Below are 19,307 nucleotides of genomic sequence, written 5' to 3'. Positions count from 1 at the left end.
ATATGCGACCTGGACAAGTCTTTATCAACATAAAGTGTTCAAAAAAGGTGTTTGAAGCTCATTAAATAGGTTAACTCAAAGTTCTTAACAACTTTAGAGACGTAATTATAACAAACTTGAACACTGAACAAATGTGGTTCATTTAGAAATCAAGTTCTCATCATATTCATTTAAAATTCCAAATTGCAACAACTTACCTATCACAGCCATCAAGAAGAAAATAGGAATTTCTAGAAGATCATATTTAATATCCTGAAAATTGAAAGAGACATAATCTGAAATCTATCAAAACTCTGATATGTAGTTTTTATTTTCTTCCATAAACAACAAAATATATACCAGTAATGAGAGCGTAAAACACCTTAATAACTGCCCTTTTCTCAGATGTTTCTTGTTGTTGTGTTACGGTATTGGCCACTTTAATGAATGAAACTCCAAAAATCAAAATCAGTTAAATCTGGAAATAACGATGTACCAGTACCTTTCATGTGTAAACAAAATGATCCAGTGCACAGAATTTTAGAATATCTCATATCATAAATGATCATAAATGATATGAGGTGCCTACAAGGGTAACTTCAGTTGTGAAAACAGTTTTTGACACAAGTGTATATCTACTCAAACACCGGCCCCGATAGCACGGTTGGTAGAGCGTCTGCTTCAGGACCGGTAGATCCAGGATCAATCCTGGGTCGAGTCACACCTAAGACTTTAAAAGAGGAAGTTGCAGCTTCCTCACTTGGCGTTCAGCATAAAGGGGATAGTGCAACAACTGATTGACTCGTATCAGTATAATGGCTCGGGCGGGGCAGCTTAATTGCCTTCAGTAAGGTGTCTCGGTGAAGCAGTACTAGATAGCAGAGGAAATCCGTCTTGCAACAAGGAGGCACATTACATGCACTCTAAGGATTCCTTCGTCGTCATACAACTGAAAAATCGTTAAGTACGACGTTGAACCCCAAGCACTAACTATCTAATCAAACTACTCTGTTACACATGCAAAGTCGAACAGCTTGCATAAGTCACCTTTGGCCTTGCATGCAATGTTTATTTGCAGATCCTCCTGCTATAGAGAGATGTAAAGACAAGGTTGAAGGGCATCAATGATTATATACCAGAGTTACTAGGACCCCAAACAATTAAAGTTGAATGTTGAAATGCTATTAAATGTTTCCTGCTTATTACCTTGAATAATAGAAACTTGGGAGTTTTATCAGGTCATTTGGTGCAATATAACAGTCTCCCTAAAGGCTCCAGTCTGCAAGCACTAACGGCCAGCTGGAGGAATCTGTACCAGGCCATCTTTAAAAATATGTTCGCTCAGCCTAACCTTTCCAAAATTTTTTATCTGTCTCCATCTCAACTTCTTATAACTTCCTATCTTTTCATCAGCAAGAAAATCGAAAAAACTGTCAAAGAGGTCACACATTCAAATTCGACTTTTGCTGTTTGGGCTCTGTCATGAAGTCAGGAGATTTGTACCTGGCAAAGGTTGAAGGTTTGTACCTGGCAAAGGTTGAAGGTTTGTACTTACCAAAGGTTGGTGGTTTGTATATGCCAAAGGGTTGGAGGTTTGTACCTGCCAAAGGTTGGTGGTTTGTACCTGGCAAAGGTTGGAGGTTTGTACTTGCCAAAGGTTGGTGGTTTGTATATGCCAAAGGTGGGTGGTTTGTACCTGGCAAAGGTTGGAGGTTTGTACCTGGCAAAGGTGGGTGGTTTGTACCTGGCAAAGGTTGGTGGTTTGTATATGCCAAAGGGTTGGAGGTTTGTACCTGCCAAAGGTTGGTGGTTTGTACCTGGCAAAGGTTGGAGGTTTGTACTTGCCAAAGGTTGGAGGTTTCCTCCAGGCGCAGCCACCTTTACGGTTAAAGTTTGTGAAAATCACAGTGAATTTCTGTTCAATTAGTCATATAAGCATGTTCTAAAATGAGGCATAAGTGCCAGGTACATGTAGGTTTACTTTCAATACTGACCGGGAACTGTCCAAAGCTGACCAGACCTGGTGATGACAGGGCAGTGGGATGACCATGGATAGAACTCAGGAACACATTCACACTGAACGTGGAGATCATGGAGGCAAAAAACTGAAAAAACCAACAAAATAATTATCATAAAATGAAAGCCCACAACTGAACTGGAACGGACCACAGCATGAAGCATAAAACCACGCAGAGCAGTCTTGATAGTGTAACAGTTGACAAATGGTAGCCAAATTGTAGCATCAACTTACATGTCATCGAACACAATGGCTTAAAGAGAATAAGTTAAAAAAAAAACAAACAAACAAAAAACACTGATGTCTTTTTTTGCCTGCTTTTGGAGTAATGTCATTCTTCAAGATTACATACATGTAAGTACTACAATTCTGATGGCATCTCCTTTCACAGCAATTTGGCCTAAGTTAATGCTGAAGTGTTTTATATAATTCTTCCTCACTGGAATGTCATGCAGAAGACACCTAAAATGATAACCCACCTAGTCACAGTCATACTGTACTTTGTCAATGCTGATATAGTAAGCTTGTTCCACTATTACCAAGAAATAAGAATAAGAAAGACAGAGCACATTGTAACATACCACTCTCCATGTCAACGACTGGTTCCAGAAACTTGCTCCCTCCTCTAAACTGAAGAGAACTCCACCCACGGGAGCCCCAAATGCAGCCGCAACACCGGCAGCTGCTCCCCCAGAGACAAAGTCCCGCACCTCGCGGTCATTTCGGAAGCTGTCAAACATCTGAAAAAAGGGCAGTTACTAAGGTGTTTTACAATAATCTGCAATTACACTCCTCTGAAATGACTTTCAAATTAACCATACTACTACCAGCAAACAAATTTTACGCCTATTCAATCGTGAAGGAATTCTTAAGATGCAGTACAATCGAGACAGAGCCTCTCACCAAAGTCGTAGTTATGAGCTCTGTCAGCAACTACGTGTTGGTCGTGGGTTTCCCCAGGTTTCCTCCAACAACATAATGCTGGCAGCCATCATACAAGTGAAATTTGGATGGCATAAAACACCAATCAAAGAATTAAATAATGCCCAGATGACTAGCAAACAGATATACAATAAGATGATCCGTAATGCAGGGGTTAACAAAGCAGTACACATTACAACATAAAAATACAGTCTGCATGCTTTACTTACATTAAAATCCTTTTTACATATCCTTGAGCGTCCCTTCGCCAATCCAGCGGCTACAATAGCACCTGAGTGAATCATTGGGCCTTCCTGAAAGCATAAGAGGAAACAAAATCAATGAATCAACAGAACGTTCAAGTATTTGACATGATAGCGATTCATTTTCAAAGCAAATATATTCAATCACGCAGCCTTCCTGAGACCCTGGCAAAATCTAAACATGGACATTTGTATTTACACACCTCCCATGCTTTCAGCTATGAGAGCCCGTCAGGCCATCATCAGGCCTGGGGTCATCACCAGTATGCACCTTCCCAAAGGCATAGGTCTCCCATCACAGACAGCACAACCTCCAGGCCTTTAGCTATGAGAGGCCGTAAGGACACGCAGGCCTGGGATCTTGACACCATTCAGATATGACATGATCACCAGTACTTACCTTCCCACAGGCCAGGCCTCCCATCACAGACAACACAACCCCCAGGCCTTTAGCTATGAGAGCCCGTAAGGACATCAGGCCTGGGATCCTGACACCATTCAGGTATGATTTGATCAGTGGGATGCCACTACCTGCTGCAGCTGGCTGTAATCGAAAATGGACAAATAAATTTAACAATTAAATTTAATGATCATAATTAGGTGAATTACTAGCAGAGTATACCACTGACAATTTAACAAGCACAAATTTGAAATACATGTAGATCCCTCAGAAAGCTGATTTCGACCTAGTACTCTTGTCCCTCCTGATAAAGTAACTGGTCGACCAATTGTCCAAAGTGTCTGACCAACAGTGTGGCTTGTGTACAACTGCTTCTCAAAGCTAAAAATAAGTACATTTAATCATAATGTTAGTGGTTTATAAAAAAACAGGGCTGAAATAATTTTCTTAATTTTAAGAATATGTACTTTGTAATGCAATTTGCAATAGAAATTTTGCCCCAACAAGTGCCTTCTTTGACACAAATAAGGCCATAAAGTATTACTTTCTGGTGCTGAAACTTATAATTTTCCACTACATATCATCTTATATGAAGCTTTCCAAGGAAACCTCAAGACACCTTTCCAAGATCAAGAGAATTAAATCGCAATATCATGCAAAATGTTTAACTTGGTCTAAGAAGCCATTTTAGGTCAAATATACTGTATTTCATTTCACTAGCTGTAAATATGTCAAAGATTCCAGACAGTGGGAATGGACATGTAATTGATTTGGGTTTTTCTTTCCTTCTTCATTCCAAACTAATTTACATCTTCAATATAACTGCAAAAAAACATTCCACTACAAAAAGTTGCCGACACAAACATTGGTCTTGATGTAACTGCCCATGCATTTATGCAAAACACTGTAGCTCCGCAGATTTCTACTGAACACAAGGCCTTATGGCCAAATCGTTACTCCAAATCTTAAACCAGAAGCTGATGTATTAGCTAAACATACAATAAGGTGTTACACATTTTTCAAAGCAAGGACGGTTTTATGGATTTTAGATTTCAGAGGCAGCTTGCGTGCAGTAATTATTAAAATGCCAATTAAGTGGCAATCTTTTCCACTCCAACGGCTACAGGAGCAGCGTGAATATTTGCAAGACAGGAGTGACATGTGAAACAGACCACTGTTAAAACTGAATATAATGATTAAATCAATATGTCTTCCTGAAAATGTCAGTATTGGACAAGGTAATGACTCAGATTAAAAAATATAAGGGTTTGTCTTGTGGCTAAAACGCCAGCCAGCAATCTACTGACAGAATGAAATCTTTACTAATCCATAAAATTAAATGACAAGTTCACCTTGCAGAATTTGTAGCTCAAGAAGGTCACAAATTGATCATCAGTGATCAAAAAAAAAAGAAAGTAGAACCAGATAATAAGCAGAACCACATGAACTTACAACTAAATCATATATCAAGTAAAAGTGTGCTGGAGCTCATGGTATGCGTAAATGTATATTGGTACAAAAAGTATTTTTTCATTTTTATTCACGAATGTATACGAGATGCTATGGTAGGTTTGCACCAGTTTTTAATATACATCAGAGGTATGTTTTCAAATATATGTTCAAAGTTCAGTTGATGCACCAATATCTGGAGATCTGCAATTATCATTTGATGATTAAGTGATATTGCCTTAGTACAATGTACACATAGTTACATCCAGCTGAGGAGGACATATAAGATGTGTAAAACAATGATAACTACATCATTACCAGTATCAAAAAAGCAGCAGGCCCATTAATTAAGACGTTAAGTTTTTCTAATTACTAACAGACACAAATAAGTAATGTAAATGATGAGCAAAACCAGGCAGAGTGTGTATCAGCAGTGTATTAGTGAAGAAGTGGCTTAAAGAGAAACTTTTAAGTATCAGGAAACAATCTGATATAATCCATTGATAAATAAGTGAGCAGCTTCAATAGCCTGTCATCAGACAATCTTGAGGAGTGAAGGGTAAAACTGGTGCCAGAAAGCCACAAGCAAAGTTCAGCTTGGCTTGACTTGGACTCAAAGACCCAAAAACTCATGAAACTGACCAATTATTACCCAGTAGATGTTGAAAAACTTAAAGACCTACTTTGTTGTCAAAACATCTGTGTCTTAATAGAAAGGTGAATTGATAAAGACTGGGACAGTCTGAACTGCTCTGCTAAATCGTGAAAATATTGGAGTGAATTAAAAACCGATATTGTACTTTTCGTAAGAGTATACGGAAACAAAAATATTTCTGTCCCGTCCACTTTGCCTGGTGTGACGTCACCCACGAACACATGATGTCATCAATCACTGACATATACCCACAAATGACGCTGCCCTTTCAAATGCTCTTGACGTCATCCCAGCATTAATGCCTCACTCAACATCACATCTGCCTGATTCAACGTCATACAGTAAATATTATCATGTCCCATCAGGAAAATTTTATGGACACAGGCGAAGATTTTGTTTTTCAAGGAATCTTCAATTATATGAGTAAATAGTGTTGTTCATCAAAATCCCATTGAAACAGAGTGTTAGGCTTACTCCGTAGGATTTCTTTCATATCATTGTAATATTTATGCGCAATATGTGTTCTGACCAGAGTGGCACTTTAAATACATGTACAGTAATAAGGGAAACAACCCATGAATGTAGAGCCGTACAGGTTAATTATATTACCAATGGCAACCACAGCATTTCAACCTATGACAAAAGCTGTGCACTAAAAATTGGCTGGGTGCCAAGTACACCCAAGAAGACTGATCTCAGCTGGGGGCGAAATGTAGCATGTCATAAAAGCAAGCACCACGGTTTGCTATTATAAATTTATGCCCTTGAAAATTGGATTTTTTTTCCTTCTTTTCCTCGTCATCATGCGATGGCAAAATATCAGGGGAGCGTCTGTTGTCAAGAGATTTCGCAAAATGTGCCAGAATCACTGAATTATCCACCATAAGCATCAATCAAATATTGCAGTTGAAAGTTTAAAAGGGTGCCCCGGAAAAATAAAAACAAAAATCAATACTCTAGCTCACTTCTGGGACAGAGTCGTTTCACTGCAGAGTTCTTCCTTTGAGACATTTAAACAAAATAATAGTCAGGTTCACAGTGACTGATCACTGAGAAGTTACAAAATGACACCTCTCGACTGTTTCTGAAGATGGAGAAATATGAACTACATTAAACCTCAAGAAATATCACAGGAATTTAGCTGACCTACATAATATGGGTAATCGTTCATAAACCTGAAGATTTCCCAGCTCGCTACATCTAGGTCACAAAAAAGGCAAGCTATACCTCAGAGCAGTGTTAAGATAAAAGGATGCGAGGTAAAAATGTAAGTACTGATTGATTGGTGTTTCATGCCGTACTCCAGAATGTTTCGCTTAATATTCGATGGCGGGCAGCGTATTATTGGTGTATTGTGGAAACTGATGTGACCAGAGTACCAGAAAACTTCATGTAACTCTACATACACAATACACGTTTTTAGGAACTGGAAGCGAATGGGAGCAGGTGGAATTAGCAACTGGGCCGGAGCGTATACATGATCGGGCACTGGTTTTAGCCAATCTATGAGGGCTAGCAATCATGAAGCTGGATATCTTCTAGTTTTCTAAAACCCAGATGATTAGGACCACATGTCGACCCACGTCCAGAACAAGGCCTCAGGAAAGTAAAGGAAGGTAAACACGAGCTGATACATCAAAAAGCACTATAATAAATTCATACAAGATTGATCTCTTAGCAAGAAAACACCTTCAGGACAAAGATATACCATATGGGAACTCATGAACTCATTCCCGCCTGTAAAAAGGTAGGCCTAAAGCTATAAACTATTTTGTTCTTTGTTTTATGATGTAACAATAATCCATGAATGAGTGCTCATAAAACACTTAGGCAGTAGACTATCACTGCAGCATCATAGAAGAAAACGATGCTCTTAAGACCCCTTGGTGCAGTCTATGCATGACTTTATTTATTAATTTGATTGGTGTTTTTTAAGTCGTACTCAAGAATATTTCCCACATACAACTGCAGCCTACAACCATCCGCAGGTTGCTGGAAGACCTTCCCACATATGGTCAGAGAAGAAGCCAGCATGAGCTGGACTTGAACTCACAATGACCGCATTGATGGGAGGCTCCTGGGTCATGGCGTGCTATCCCCTTCAGCCATGGAGGCCCCCTTGTCCATGAGTCTCCCATTTATTAGTTTTCTTGTGATGTCAAAACAAAGGAATTAAAAATGAAAGAACTAAAGCATACAGGTACTTATAGGTTGCAGAAAAGATTTTCACTAGACATTAAATAAATACTTGTACAATGTGTATCAACAACAATGTAAACTGATTTGGAGGTTCACCTTAAGGCAATGCCTATTTAAATTGTTATTTTACAGATATGTTCTTTTCTTCAACTTCAGAGGGAAAAATAAAAATTAAACCTGAACATCATCTAATTTGTGAAAAATATAAACTATCCCAGTAATTTCTTCAGCTGAAGACATATCCACATATTCACAGAGTCTTGACAAACAGGAAATTTACAAAAGTCTCAAGATCTGACAAAATAAAGATTGAGGTGGATCTTCAGTTTTATTGTTATTCCGTTTTGGGATTTTTTTGGGAGTCAGCTTACCAGTAAAACACAAACTAAAATTTGTGACCATGACAGTCTTCAATTACTTGAAGGTTTGCTTGTTGTGATCAGACTTTATAAAGATGCACATGTAGATAGCAATGTTTGATATTCATTATGTAATTAAAGATGTGCAGGATAAAAAGTGAAAACCAGAGCAACGACGACAAGGTGATAACTGGTAAATGGTCACACAATAAGGGTGAAATACGGCCTCTTGTCAATTTACCTCAGTCAGGGTTTTATTCTGACTGTACATGCATAAATAGTGGCAGTTTACATGCCCCCTTGCACCATGACTTAAGCAGATTTAGGTACAAAAAAAAAAAAAAAGAAAGAATGGTCGTGGGTTTCCCCCCTGGGTCTGCCCGGTTTCCACCCACCAAAATGCTGGCCGCCATCATATAAGTGAAATGAGTATGGAGTAAAACACCAATCAAATAAATAAATAAAGTAAGCAAAAAAAAAAAAAAAACCCAAAAAACAATGCAGTAAAATGCAGGCGCCGCCAATCTGGACTTTGATTTCTTTTTTTCCAACTTTTAGCCAGAATTAACTTTTCATTGCATTTGTAAAGTAACTGTCACACAATTCTAGTATTCAATGGTATCTTTTGTGAAAATGAACCAATGAAGGTATTCTATTTGTACATCTAATATCATTCTGAGTTAATCCAATCTAACTGATACCAGAGCCATGATCAAGTCAAGCATGCATGTTGACTCTTTCCCCTGCCTATCCTTGTTTTTATAATTCACTTCATAAATTAATATTTAATATAATATATAACGTATATGTTCATAGATATGACTGACGCATAAGGTAAATGACAAACAGTTTGGTCATTTTGTCAACTATATTGCACGCTTTGCCAGATTCTAAGAGTTTCACTCACTTAAAAAAAGGTATCTTGATGTTTGTTTGGAAGGTGAGATGATATCCGGCTGGAAAAACGCTAATTTCCACCTCAAAAGTAATATTTCATGACATTCATTTGTTTCTTAAAAAAAAAATTTCCTGCGAAATTTTTGGCTCTTTACTGTATCATCCCTTTTAATTACCAAAGGGAAATAACTCACCTCCACATACGTCACCAGTGCAGCCGCCAGCACCGAGATGACCAAGTTTACACCGGCCCACATTAACACCGGGATGTACATACAGTTATCCTTGGCACAATTGGTAAAATCTGACATCAAAGTTAAAGGAAATTTACACAGTGAAGCTATTACAGCGATATTAAAGTAAAAGATAGCTTTCATTTATTTTTTCAGATTTTATATTCAAGAGTGCTGAAAGGCATTCAAATGTCTGAATACTATGACGAGTTTTATGAGCAATGCTGTATCTAGGAACTCTGACCTTACATCACCGTTTTTTGCTTATGTTCACCGGAAGGAAGGAATTTTTGGGAATCTTTTATCAGTAATCTTTTACTCATGGGGGGAAAAAGAATTACTGCAAGATTCAATGTCATGATTAGAGTTGGAAAAACTTCCTGTGATGTCAGAGTTCCTAAACTCTGATAGTATAGTCCATACAGCGCATCTTAAAATGCAAATGTCTGAACGCCTCTACCTCTCCTTAAAAAAATCTAACAAAATAAATGAACGTATATTTATACATAGTTTTAAGTGACTTATTTAGTGATGCCTGCATCAATTTTTGTACAGGTTTTCATTTAAATGCATGGCTTTCCAGTAATATCCACCACAAAAACAGCTGAAGCTGACAATATTACCTGTACATGTAATTATAACATTACATGGCATATAATTGCATATAACATATTACCTGCAAAATAAAATAAGTAAGAAACAAGGATACATTTTTGTAAAATGGAAAATTTGAGATGAGCAGCATATTCGATCATCATCGCCACTGCCACGGCAACCAAAGCCACACCCAGTCCCACTAAAAACATGATTAACCACCGGGCCATCCAGAGGCGACGAATTTTCTGTAGAACATAAAAAAAAAACACCATATATGCAAGTTTTTATATATCGTAAGTTTTTCTACCAATTATGAAGATTAGAAAGTAACTTGAGGGATACATGTATACTGTATTTCAGTAAGTTTAGTAAGTAAAAATGAATTTTCTGTGGCATATGAAGACCTTGAAATGATACTTTGGGTATCAACAATTAAGTTATACTGATAAGGAAATTTATCAAATATCACAACAACAAAAAATCTTATAATGTGGAGGAATCAATCAGAATTAAGCAAACTGTCTCACCTGAAAAATGCTAAACTTCAGGTGAAATAAAGTAGTGCATATGTTGAAAGTTTTACCTCAGGACCAGAGTTGCCATTTTGGGGCACATGTAGTTAGGTAACCATTTGGCCACTAAGATACTTTTCACATTAATTATCTCACGTCATTAATTATACACATTAAGCTGCAACTTGTAATAGACAATCACACAACTGATCAAAAATTAATTTTTATTCTATTAAGCAATACTTAAGATACCATATTTTTTCGCCACTTCTCATGTTCAATAATTATGTTGAATTCAATACACCAGAACCAGTAGCAAATCGTATCAGGAAATTTATATGTATAAAGCAACATGATTTACAACAGCCAATAGAAAGTGGCATATTCCTTCGGTCCTGAACCAGTCTTAAAAGGAAATGATTTTCCGTATGCCGGAATAAGAGATGTCATCCTCCACAGCTGCTTGGTTTATGACAATAACATGTAAAATCCTATAAAGGCCACACTAATTTAAATTTCAGTTTTATAAGCAAAATGAATTTTCTTTCAGTGTCGGAGGACTGCATAAAAATAACAATTAAACTGAAAAATTATCAGATTTGTGGGAAATATGGACTGCTCAAGCAATTGTTCCTGTTAAAGATATATTCATGTGACTAGAAAGCCTTCAAAAAGATAAAAGAAATCATTAAAGTCAGACAAAATAAAAAGATGTATTGTGTTGTTTTTTGCTCATGTTTCCTTGTTCAACTACAATCACAGTTGCAATCAACCACAATCCCAGTTGTCCCCAATACATCTGCCACCTTTCATGAAGATCCATTCACAACTTTTAAGACAAATCTCAATGACAGAGTCTCATTTAAGTCCACATTCTGTCTTCAGTTATGATATGGGAAATAATTCACCAAATGGAACCAAAGGACATCTATTGTGTCCCTAACACACTCAATGCATTTCACGAAAGATCTGATGAAAACTGAGGTGGAGTTCCCTGGACAATGTAAAACTGACAAACATACAGACAAACGAACAGACGGAGTGAGCTCATAGCTACATGTATATCCCTAGCATTATTTATGATAAAAAAAAAACAAATTTTTATCTCCTCAGGAACATGAATTGTATGACTGTATGTGACAATACATGCTGTCAAACATTTGTTGATAATCGCAATGTTTCAGCAGAATAAATTTTTTAAAGGTCACCTGCATCTGTACAATAAAAAGCTATGTACGCAGATCTGCCAATGCACAAGTACTTGAATATTGCAGACGGAACACCCGCAGTAAATTTATTTACTTATTTATTTCATTGGTGTTTTCTGCCGTACTCAAGAATATTTCACTTATGCGACAGCGGCCAGCATTATGGTGGGAGGAAACCGGGCAGAGCCCGCTGGGAAACCCATAACCATCCGCAGCTTGCTGCCAGACCTTCCCATTTATGGCCAGAGAGAAAGCCAGCATGAGCTGGACTTGAACTCACAACGACTGCATTGGTGAGAGGTTCCTAGTTCATTAAGCTGCGCTAGCGCACTAACCAACAGAACCATGAAGGCACCATCGACAATAAAGCTAAACTGCCAGTTATCTGCTTAGCTGTCGGTGGTAATTCGTTATTTGCACAGACAATCAGTATAGGCCAGACAGTCAAATATTTACTGACCTTTTGTGGCAGTTCCATCTCTCATATGAACATTACCACTGCAAATCCCATGGGCTCAATAGACCGAATAATGAATATAAAGGCCAACATACATGGCATATATCAATTCTTGGATGCCATCCACAGGCAGTTGCACATGTACCAAGATTAGATGACAATTTTGTATAAAGCCATTATTAATACATACATAACCACAAAGAGCATTGATAACAGATACAAATATCCTCGCCGGTAGTCTGTTACTATGAATGTGTACGTGCATTCGTGCATAGGGTGACATTTTATATCAAATATATGCAACAAACCTACAAATCTGATTTTCATTTATTTATTTGATTGGTGTTTTTACGCCGTACTCAAGAACATTTCACTTATACAACGGCGGTCAGCATTATGGTGGGTGGAAACTGGGCAGAGGCCAGGGGAAACCCATGACAATCTGCAGGTTGCTGACAGACCTTCCCACGTACGGTACAAATTTGAGGAGGAGCCTTCGTAGCCTGGTGGTTAGTATGCTCCTGTAGTATGTAGTAGAGTGACCTATGAGCCTCTCTGCCAATGCGCTCACTGTGAGTTCAAGCCCAGCTCATGCTGGCTTCCTTTTTGGTCTCACATGGCAAGGTCTGCCAGAAACCTACGGATGCTCATGGGTTTTTCCTGGCTACCCTAATTTCCTCCCATCATAATGCTGGCCACCTTCATATAAGTAAAATACTCTTGAGGATGGAGTAAAAGACCAATCAAACAAATAAAATAAATACCAATCTGTGGGGAAACAAACAATCTTATTAAACACTCACCTAAAAATGACCACATGAATTAGATGTTAATATGTGCACTATTTTGCTTTGTTCAGGTGAACAATATGCTTATTAATACCATCAGCTGATGACATCTCCCTGCTTACACTGTTGGGTGAGCTTGTGCACCAGCTTTGAAGATGATACCATTGGTTACAAAGTTACTCAGTAGCGCGATATGGAAATATCTGGTGTCAGTAACCAATAGTGGGTCAGGTGTAGATCAAGCCCAACAGGACAGCGTAAAAGCGAACACTTTATACAACCCTGCATTTCTGTATCCTGTTAATAAGTAACCATGTCACAAATTTATCCTGCAAAAGGCCCTTTAATATAGCGCAAAAGGCTGATGTAAAAGTGAATCAAGTCAGAGTTTTGACGGCCAAAACGAGATAGATAACCTCATCAATAGATGCATATGGTATCAGCTGAAGGATACAGGAATCTACATGTGTTCCATGTGACCATTGCTGGTCAATGAATTTGCTGGTGTAGCTTGCCTGATGCGGGATAACAGCTACACAATGAGGGTATATACATGTATATGTTTGTGCCATATACATATTTTGCCAAACCAAAGATGGTTTTATTTCCTGAAGCTATTTATTTTGAAAGGTGAGCGATTAAAGACATACATGTTAACATGCATGGATTGCCCTACTGTACCATAGAGTGACGACACGACAGCCAGCACAAATTAAGGGATGTCACCATGCTGTCTTAATACTCAAACCTGAAACATTTCACACTGGGACCAGGGTCATCGTGCCGGATCGCTAACCCCCTCGGCCACGAAGGTCTGCTGTATTTTATAATCTAGACTGCAAAACTGCATGCAGCAGAGCTGACTTGACTTCAGATTAGATTTGATTCATTCAATAATAACTCGATCATGATGTAATCACAACTTGGCACCAACTTGACAGATCAAAACCAAAATGAAGTTGTTGAAATTGAAATCTCAGAATGGACTTTACAAGCAGAACTCCTGGGGGGCTGTGCGTGACGAGCATTCCGTAAGAATTTCTTCCCTGGCACGCCATATAATTAACAAAGCAGTACATCCAGTGCATATGAGTCAATGGTAGAGGCCGGTGCTGTAACAGTTACCTAATGCATATGTAACAGGTTTCAATTAGTTAGACCAGCAGTCTATCAAGCCTAACATCGACTTTCATTATTTATTTATTTGATTGTGGAGCCTGTGTGGCGGAGTGGTTAGCGTGCTAACACAGCACAATGTCTCAGGAGCCTTTCACCAATGAGATCGCTGAGAGTTCAATTGCAGTTCGTAATACAGGGAAAGGTTTTATAGCCGTGTTTCCCCGGGTTCTGCCCAGTTTAATCCCACCATTAAGCTGGATGCCAACATCCAAGTGAAATATCCTTGGGAGTGGCATACATGTATAAATCAATTTATCTGATTGTTGTTTTGCATGGAGAAAAATTTTTAAATTGTACTGTCAAGGGGTCAGTTATATGGGCGAAGGAAACTGCCCAGGGTAATTAATCAACCGATCTTTGGCACGTCACTGATGAGCTTTCCTTCGTTTGACATAACATATGCACACCATATGTATCGAACATTACAGATTGTACACGCAATTTCACGAGCACTCGCCACCACTCCTTCAGTGTCACCAAGGCAGCAAAGACGCTAAAATCTGCAAATTCCTACAGTCCAAGGAGAGATTCTGAAATTAACCTGTTCATTGCATGTACAGGGCTAAGCTCAGTACTTCAGTGATTTATTGATACAATACTCAAGTCAGGTGCATGTACCTGTGACAAATCAGAGGTATCAGCTTTATCTATTCTATGACACAATTAACTAACCATGGGCCTTCCCTTGGGCTCTGCCCAGTTTCCTCCCACCATAATACTGGCCGCTGTTGTAAAAGTGAAATATTCTTGAATACGGTGTAAAAGACCAATCAAACAAATAAATAAATAACAATGGACCTGCCATGCTATAACCGACTTAGGTCCAGATAACATAATCTTCAGGATATTCCCACTCCTCAACATGTCAATTTAAACCTTCAAATTATACTGCATAATTTATATTCAGATTGAGGTAGATTTGTGTTCACTACATGCAGTTATATTCCCCATGTGCACAGCTTGAGATAAACTTTGAGATTGACTTACAAGAGATTGACGTTCCTGCGTGACAGGTGATATTGCTTTAAAGTTAGATGAAAAGTTCAGATGAAAGAGTGCAAAAAAGTAATTGTAAACATGGTGTTGAAAACGTTTTTCACGATTTTTCTTCAAAGAGAAAAACACACCAGTCATAAAAATAATATTTCTATGATGGGTATTTGGAACCACTTTTTGGTATATATTGTCTTTACATAATAATGTTATTAATGAAGATGCAAGACATGTGTTTGCACTAGAATTTTGTTTTTTCAGTTCACAAATGTGTTCAACATGAATTTTGATCATATTTGTATTTTCAATATATTCAATGTTCAATATTATGTTACCATAATTCAGATTAAGTGTATGTATTTGGATATGAAAAACAAATTTATTTTCAAATAAATTTATTAGACTCCTAATTTAGAATCTTATTATGCAAAAAAGATATATACCAAGATAGCCCCACTTAAGAATCAACCATAAAAAAATATTTTCGAGTATTCTTTTCTCATGAAAAAAAAATCACCAAAAAAAAAAAAACAGAAGACCATGTTTGCAGATGAGTTTTCATGCTCTTTCATCTGATTTTGGCATCATTTTTATGTTTTTCTTCTCCTTTAAAGTACAGTATAGGGTCAGTGTGCCAATTTTAGGGTGGTCAAATTGTTAGACTGGGGCCACTTTTACAAAACTTCCTAAGTCATATTTCTCATAACTTTTTCCATAAAGGACTTTGTGAGGGTTATACTCCTAGAAACCGACGTCATTTATGAGAAAAGTTTGTATGAAAAACAGATTTATGAAGTTCTGTGACAGTGGCCCCGGGATTACAGATTACTCCTCTGAATTAGGGTGATTTTGGATGCCAAATATTGCAAACAATAAAAATGTTCCACCAGTATATGAACGATGAGTTAAGCAGCAATATTATTTTGTTATCATGATAACTCCAAAACTGCTTATAAACAGCGTCTTGTGGCTTCGCGTTTCCACCTTTCATGAGCAAAATATTTATGGTATTTCATCTTCACTGTGCAAAATACTGTATTTATTATTTCTATTTTAACATCATGATTTTGAGTATCTGAACATGTGAAGCACTATTTTTAGCTGTCTGACACTACATGCTAGACAGATGCGTATATAGCGTGATATCATACATGTGATGTGTTGCACGCGATCATGTCTCATTGATGTGTGATGTAGGAATGTAGAAATTGTACATTCACCATGAGGTAATTTTGCTGACCATGTACTGGAATATCTTAAATCAAAATGTTTGTGTTCTGATACCATGGCTTCTGGGTGTGAAATATCAAAATGTAATAACAAAAGTGATACCTGAGTGAAATGTCACTTTTATCCGTAAAAGAAATCCTGACAGTTTATAAATAGTAAATAATGTTTTGTTCACTCCTGAGGCAGGGCATAGACCAGGTCGGTTAGTTGTGTCATTCTTTATTGATTTATTAATCTGATCGGTGTTTTACGCTGTACTTAAGAATATCTAACTTATACAACGGCGACCCTCATTATGGTGGGAGGAAACCTGGTGAAAACCCATGACCATCCGCAGGTTGCTGGAAGACCTTAGTACTGCCGGAGAGGAATCCAGTCTGAGCCGGAATTGAACTCACAGCTGTGTCATTCTTCAAGAATCAAATTCACAAAAAATTAAAAAAAAGGTCTGAATTCAAGCAGAGCATTTTCAATCGGTGGTTTTACCTGTATGCTTTAAACAAACTGTCTGTTCAGTCAACAGAACAGTGATATTTTCACTGTTCAATTGCACTATTTGCTCTAAACATTACCTATTTTTTCCATGTGTCATTTGATTAATTCTTGAAACAAATAAAAGAAAAAAATTTAATTTCCCAATCCTACTGTATATTGCAGGATCCGAATATAAGCATTTACTGGAAATGTCCTAAAATTTTGGGCAGGATTAAGTTTCTCAATTTTACTGATTCTGAGACTTCTATTGATCTTAGAAAAGTATATGGAGATTTGTTGGGAAGGTTGACATCCTACAGAAGAAATGTAACTTTCAGCGTTAAAAAGTATTTGAAACTTCTTCATCAAAGTAGGCCTAAATGTAGATACAACCTGTGCCTTTACACTGTGAAAAATCCGAGTTGTCACATGATAATCCGTTAGCAGATATAATTTCTACCATTCAACACCAAATACTTTTAATTTCATTTCAAGCTTTGATTTAAATCAAAACTGTATTTAAAAGATACATGAAAAGGAACAATAAAACCAAGATTATGTTTCTATGCCAAATGAAGAAAATCATGCCCCAAAACTAAAAAAAAAGACATTTTGGGGTTATTTTAATACCTGGTAATTACCCATCTATAATACACATCTTTTCCATCAATTGTCAGATTGTTTAGGAAATTATGTCATCATTGATCTTGCTCGGAACTCGGTGAATATTCCCGAAGTGCCCTGAGTCCAGTGAACCGTGTCGCTACAGTGTCGGCAAGGTGACATGTACACAGATCCTGCATGGCTTCTTCCGGCCAACTTAGCGCCCTCTCTGTGCCCCTACACCTGCCCCACTCAGTATGTTCCCCACACCTCTGCCCGCACTCGGCCTTCCCCCACAGAATTCTTTTTACACAGGGATCATCGTAAATGTCACCACTGCAAGCTATAGAACTGATTATTGGGTCCTTAAGAAAAACGTACTTTAGAGTCATTTTTACCCCTCAAAGCAAAAGTTGAAAAATTTATTTGTACTGTTATATGTTAGTAAACGTCATAATCTACACATTAAGAAATAAAACCAAAGCTTTTTATGTATCTTTTACAAAATTCTGTGTTGCTCCAAAATCTCAAAGGCACAAAAAGCAGCATTTAATGTTATAAAATAATATTTGTAATAAAGACATCAAGCAAATATTTTTCAAAACCTTTCTTCCATCAAACAAAGCTGACAACATTTTCAAGTTAGGTTTTTTAGTCATTCTTAGCTTGCCTTTAATTGTTGATTGCTTTGTCCTACTTTTCTCTTTACTTGATATCCATGTTTATAAGCGGAAAATCCCTTAAAAGAAAACTGATACCACAACGTTTCACACCTCTTGTATTAACACTTTCTACATCTAAGTTCATCTCCATATATATAATTATTTTGGTGCTACTTAACGGATACATTTATTTCTGTAAATGTACGTGTGTATGACATACAGCACGATGCCGTCAGGTTTCTACACACCACTGTTATCTGTCAACAGAGCTTTATCTCAATAAACCACATCTGCGTTTGAGTGGTAGATCCTGGGTCGATCCTGGGTCAAGTCACACTTAAGACTTTAAAAGAGGAAGTTGCAGCTTCCTTGCCTGGCATTCAGCATGAAGGGGATAGTGCAACGACTGGTTGACCCGTATCAATATAATGGCTTGGGAGGGGTGCCTTACTTGCCTTCGGTAAGGCATCTCAGTGAAGCAGCACTAGATAAAAGAGAGGTGGAAATCCGTCCTGCAACAAGGAGCTGCATTACATGCATTCTAACGATTCCTTCATTGTCACATGACTGAAAAATTGTTGAGTACGACGTTAAACCCCAAGCACCGAAAAATTGTTGAGTACGACGTTAAACCCCAAGCACCCACTCACTCACATCTGTGTTTTATTAACAGATTCCATCTTCAGCTATACTGAGAATCAGGTGATTACAAGGATTAAATATGCATGCGGCTATTAGGTAATTTACCACCGACCCATACCCTGCTAGTGTGGAATTAGATTTGCATGGATCATAAACGTCCGTTTTTTTTCACGGTCACAATCAAGTGTTGATACACGTATTGCATGTAGAAGAAATTGCCACCTACATTCTGCCTCTGTTTTTCCATCTCCTGCACATACAAGTGATTCTCACAGATGTCATAGTTTTGGCTCTGAAAGAAAAATACACAACCATTAACACTTTAACAATTTGCAGCAAGTAATCATACAAAACAAAAACTGGATGTGCATCATGAAATATTCAAGCAGGTCGAAAATAGGTATGCAACATTCCCCGTATGTCGAAATTGCTTTTTGAATTTAATACATAAAAGAGTGAATGTAACAAATGTGGACATTTATTGTAAAGGCTGTAAATATTTAATGATTGGGATGACAATTGGGAATATTACAAGGTTAATGGTACATACACCCACATCTAACTGTCAATCTACAATGTAAACATGCGAG

General features: G+C 37.6%; 1 protein-coding gene across 2 annotated transcripts in view; it reads right to left on the bottom strand.

Moving 5' to 3' along the window:
• The window catches only part of LOC135466059 (H(+)/Cl(-) exchange transporter 7-like), a 52,920-nt gene that overhangs the window by 20,417 nt on the left and 13,196 nt on the right, over positions 1-19,307 (bottom strand). For both annotated transcript variants that reach the window (XM_064743469.1, XM_064743470.1), the window contains exons 4-11: positions 18,944-19,009; positions 10,082-10,214; positions 9,334-9,443; positions 3,581-3,724; positions 3,148-3,231; positions 2,578-2,736; positions 1,974-2,084; positions 198-252 (exon numbers count right to left, since the gene is read on the bottom strand). In XM_064743469.1, coding sequence (XP_064599539.1) covers positions 198-252; positions 1,974-2,084; positions 2,578-2,736; positions 3,148-3,231; positions 3,581-3,724; positions 9,334-9,443; positions 10,082-10,214; positions 18,944-19,009 — 862 coding nt within the window. The remainder of the gene's footprint in view (positions 1-197; positions 253-1,973; positions 2,085-2,577; positions 2,737-3,147; positions 3,232-3,580; positions 3,725-9,333; positions 9,444-10,081; positions 10,215-18,943; positions 19,010-19,307) is intronic.

Source organism: Liolophura sinensis, chromosome 5, assembly GCF_032854445.1.
Source record: "Liolophura sinensis isolate JHLJ2023 chromosome 5, CUHK_Ljap_v2, whole genome shotgun sequence".
NCBI lineage: Eukaryota > Metazoa > Mollusca > Polyplacophora > Chitonida > Chitonidae > Liolophura > Liolophura sinensis.
The sequence above is the reverse complement of the archived record's forward strand: the minus strand, read 5'-3'. Positions and strand labels throughout refer to the sequence as shown.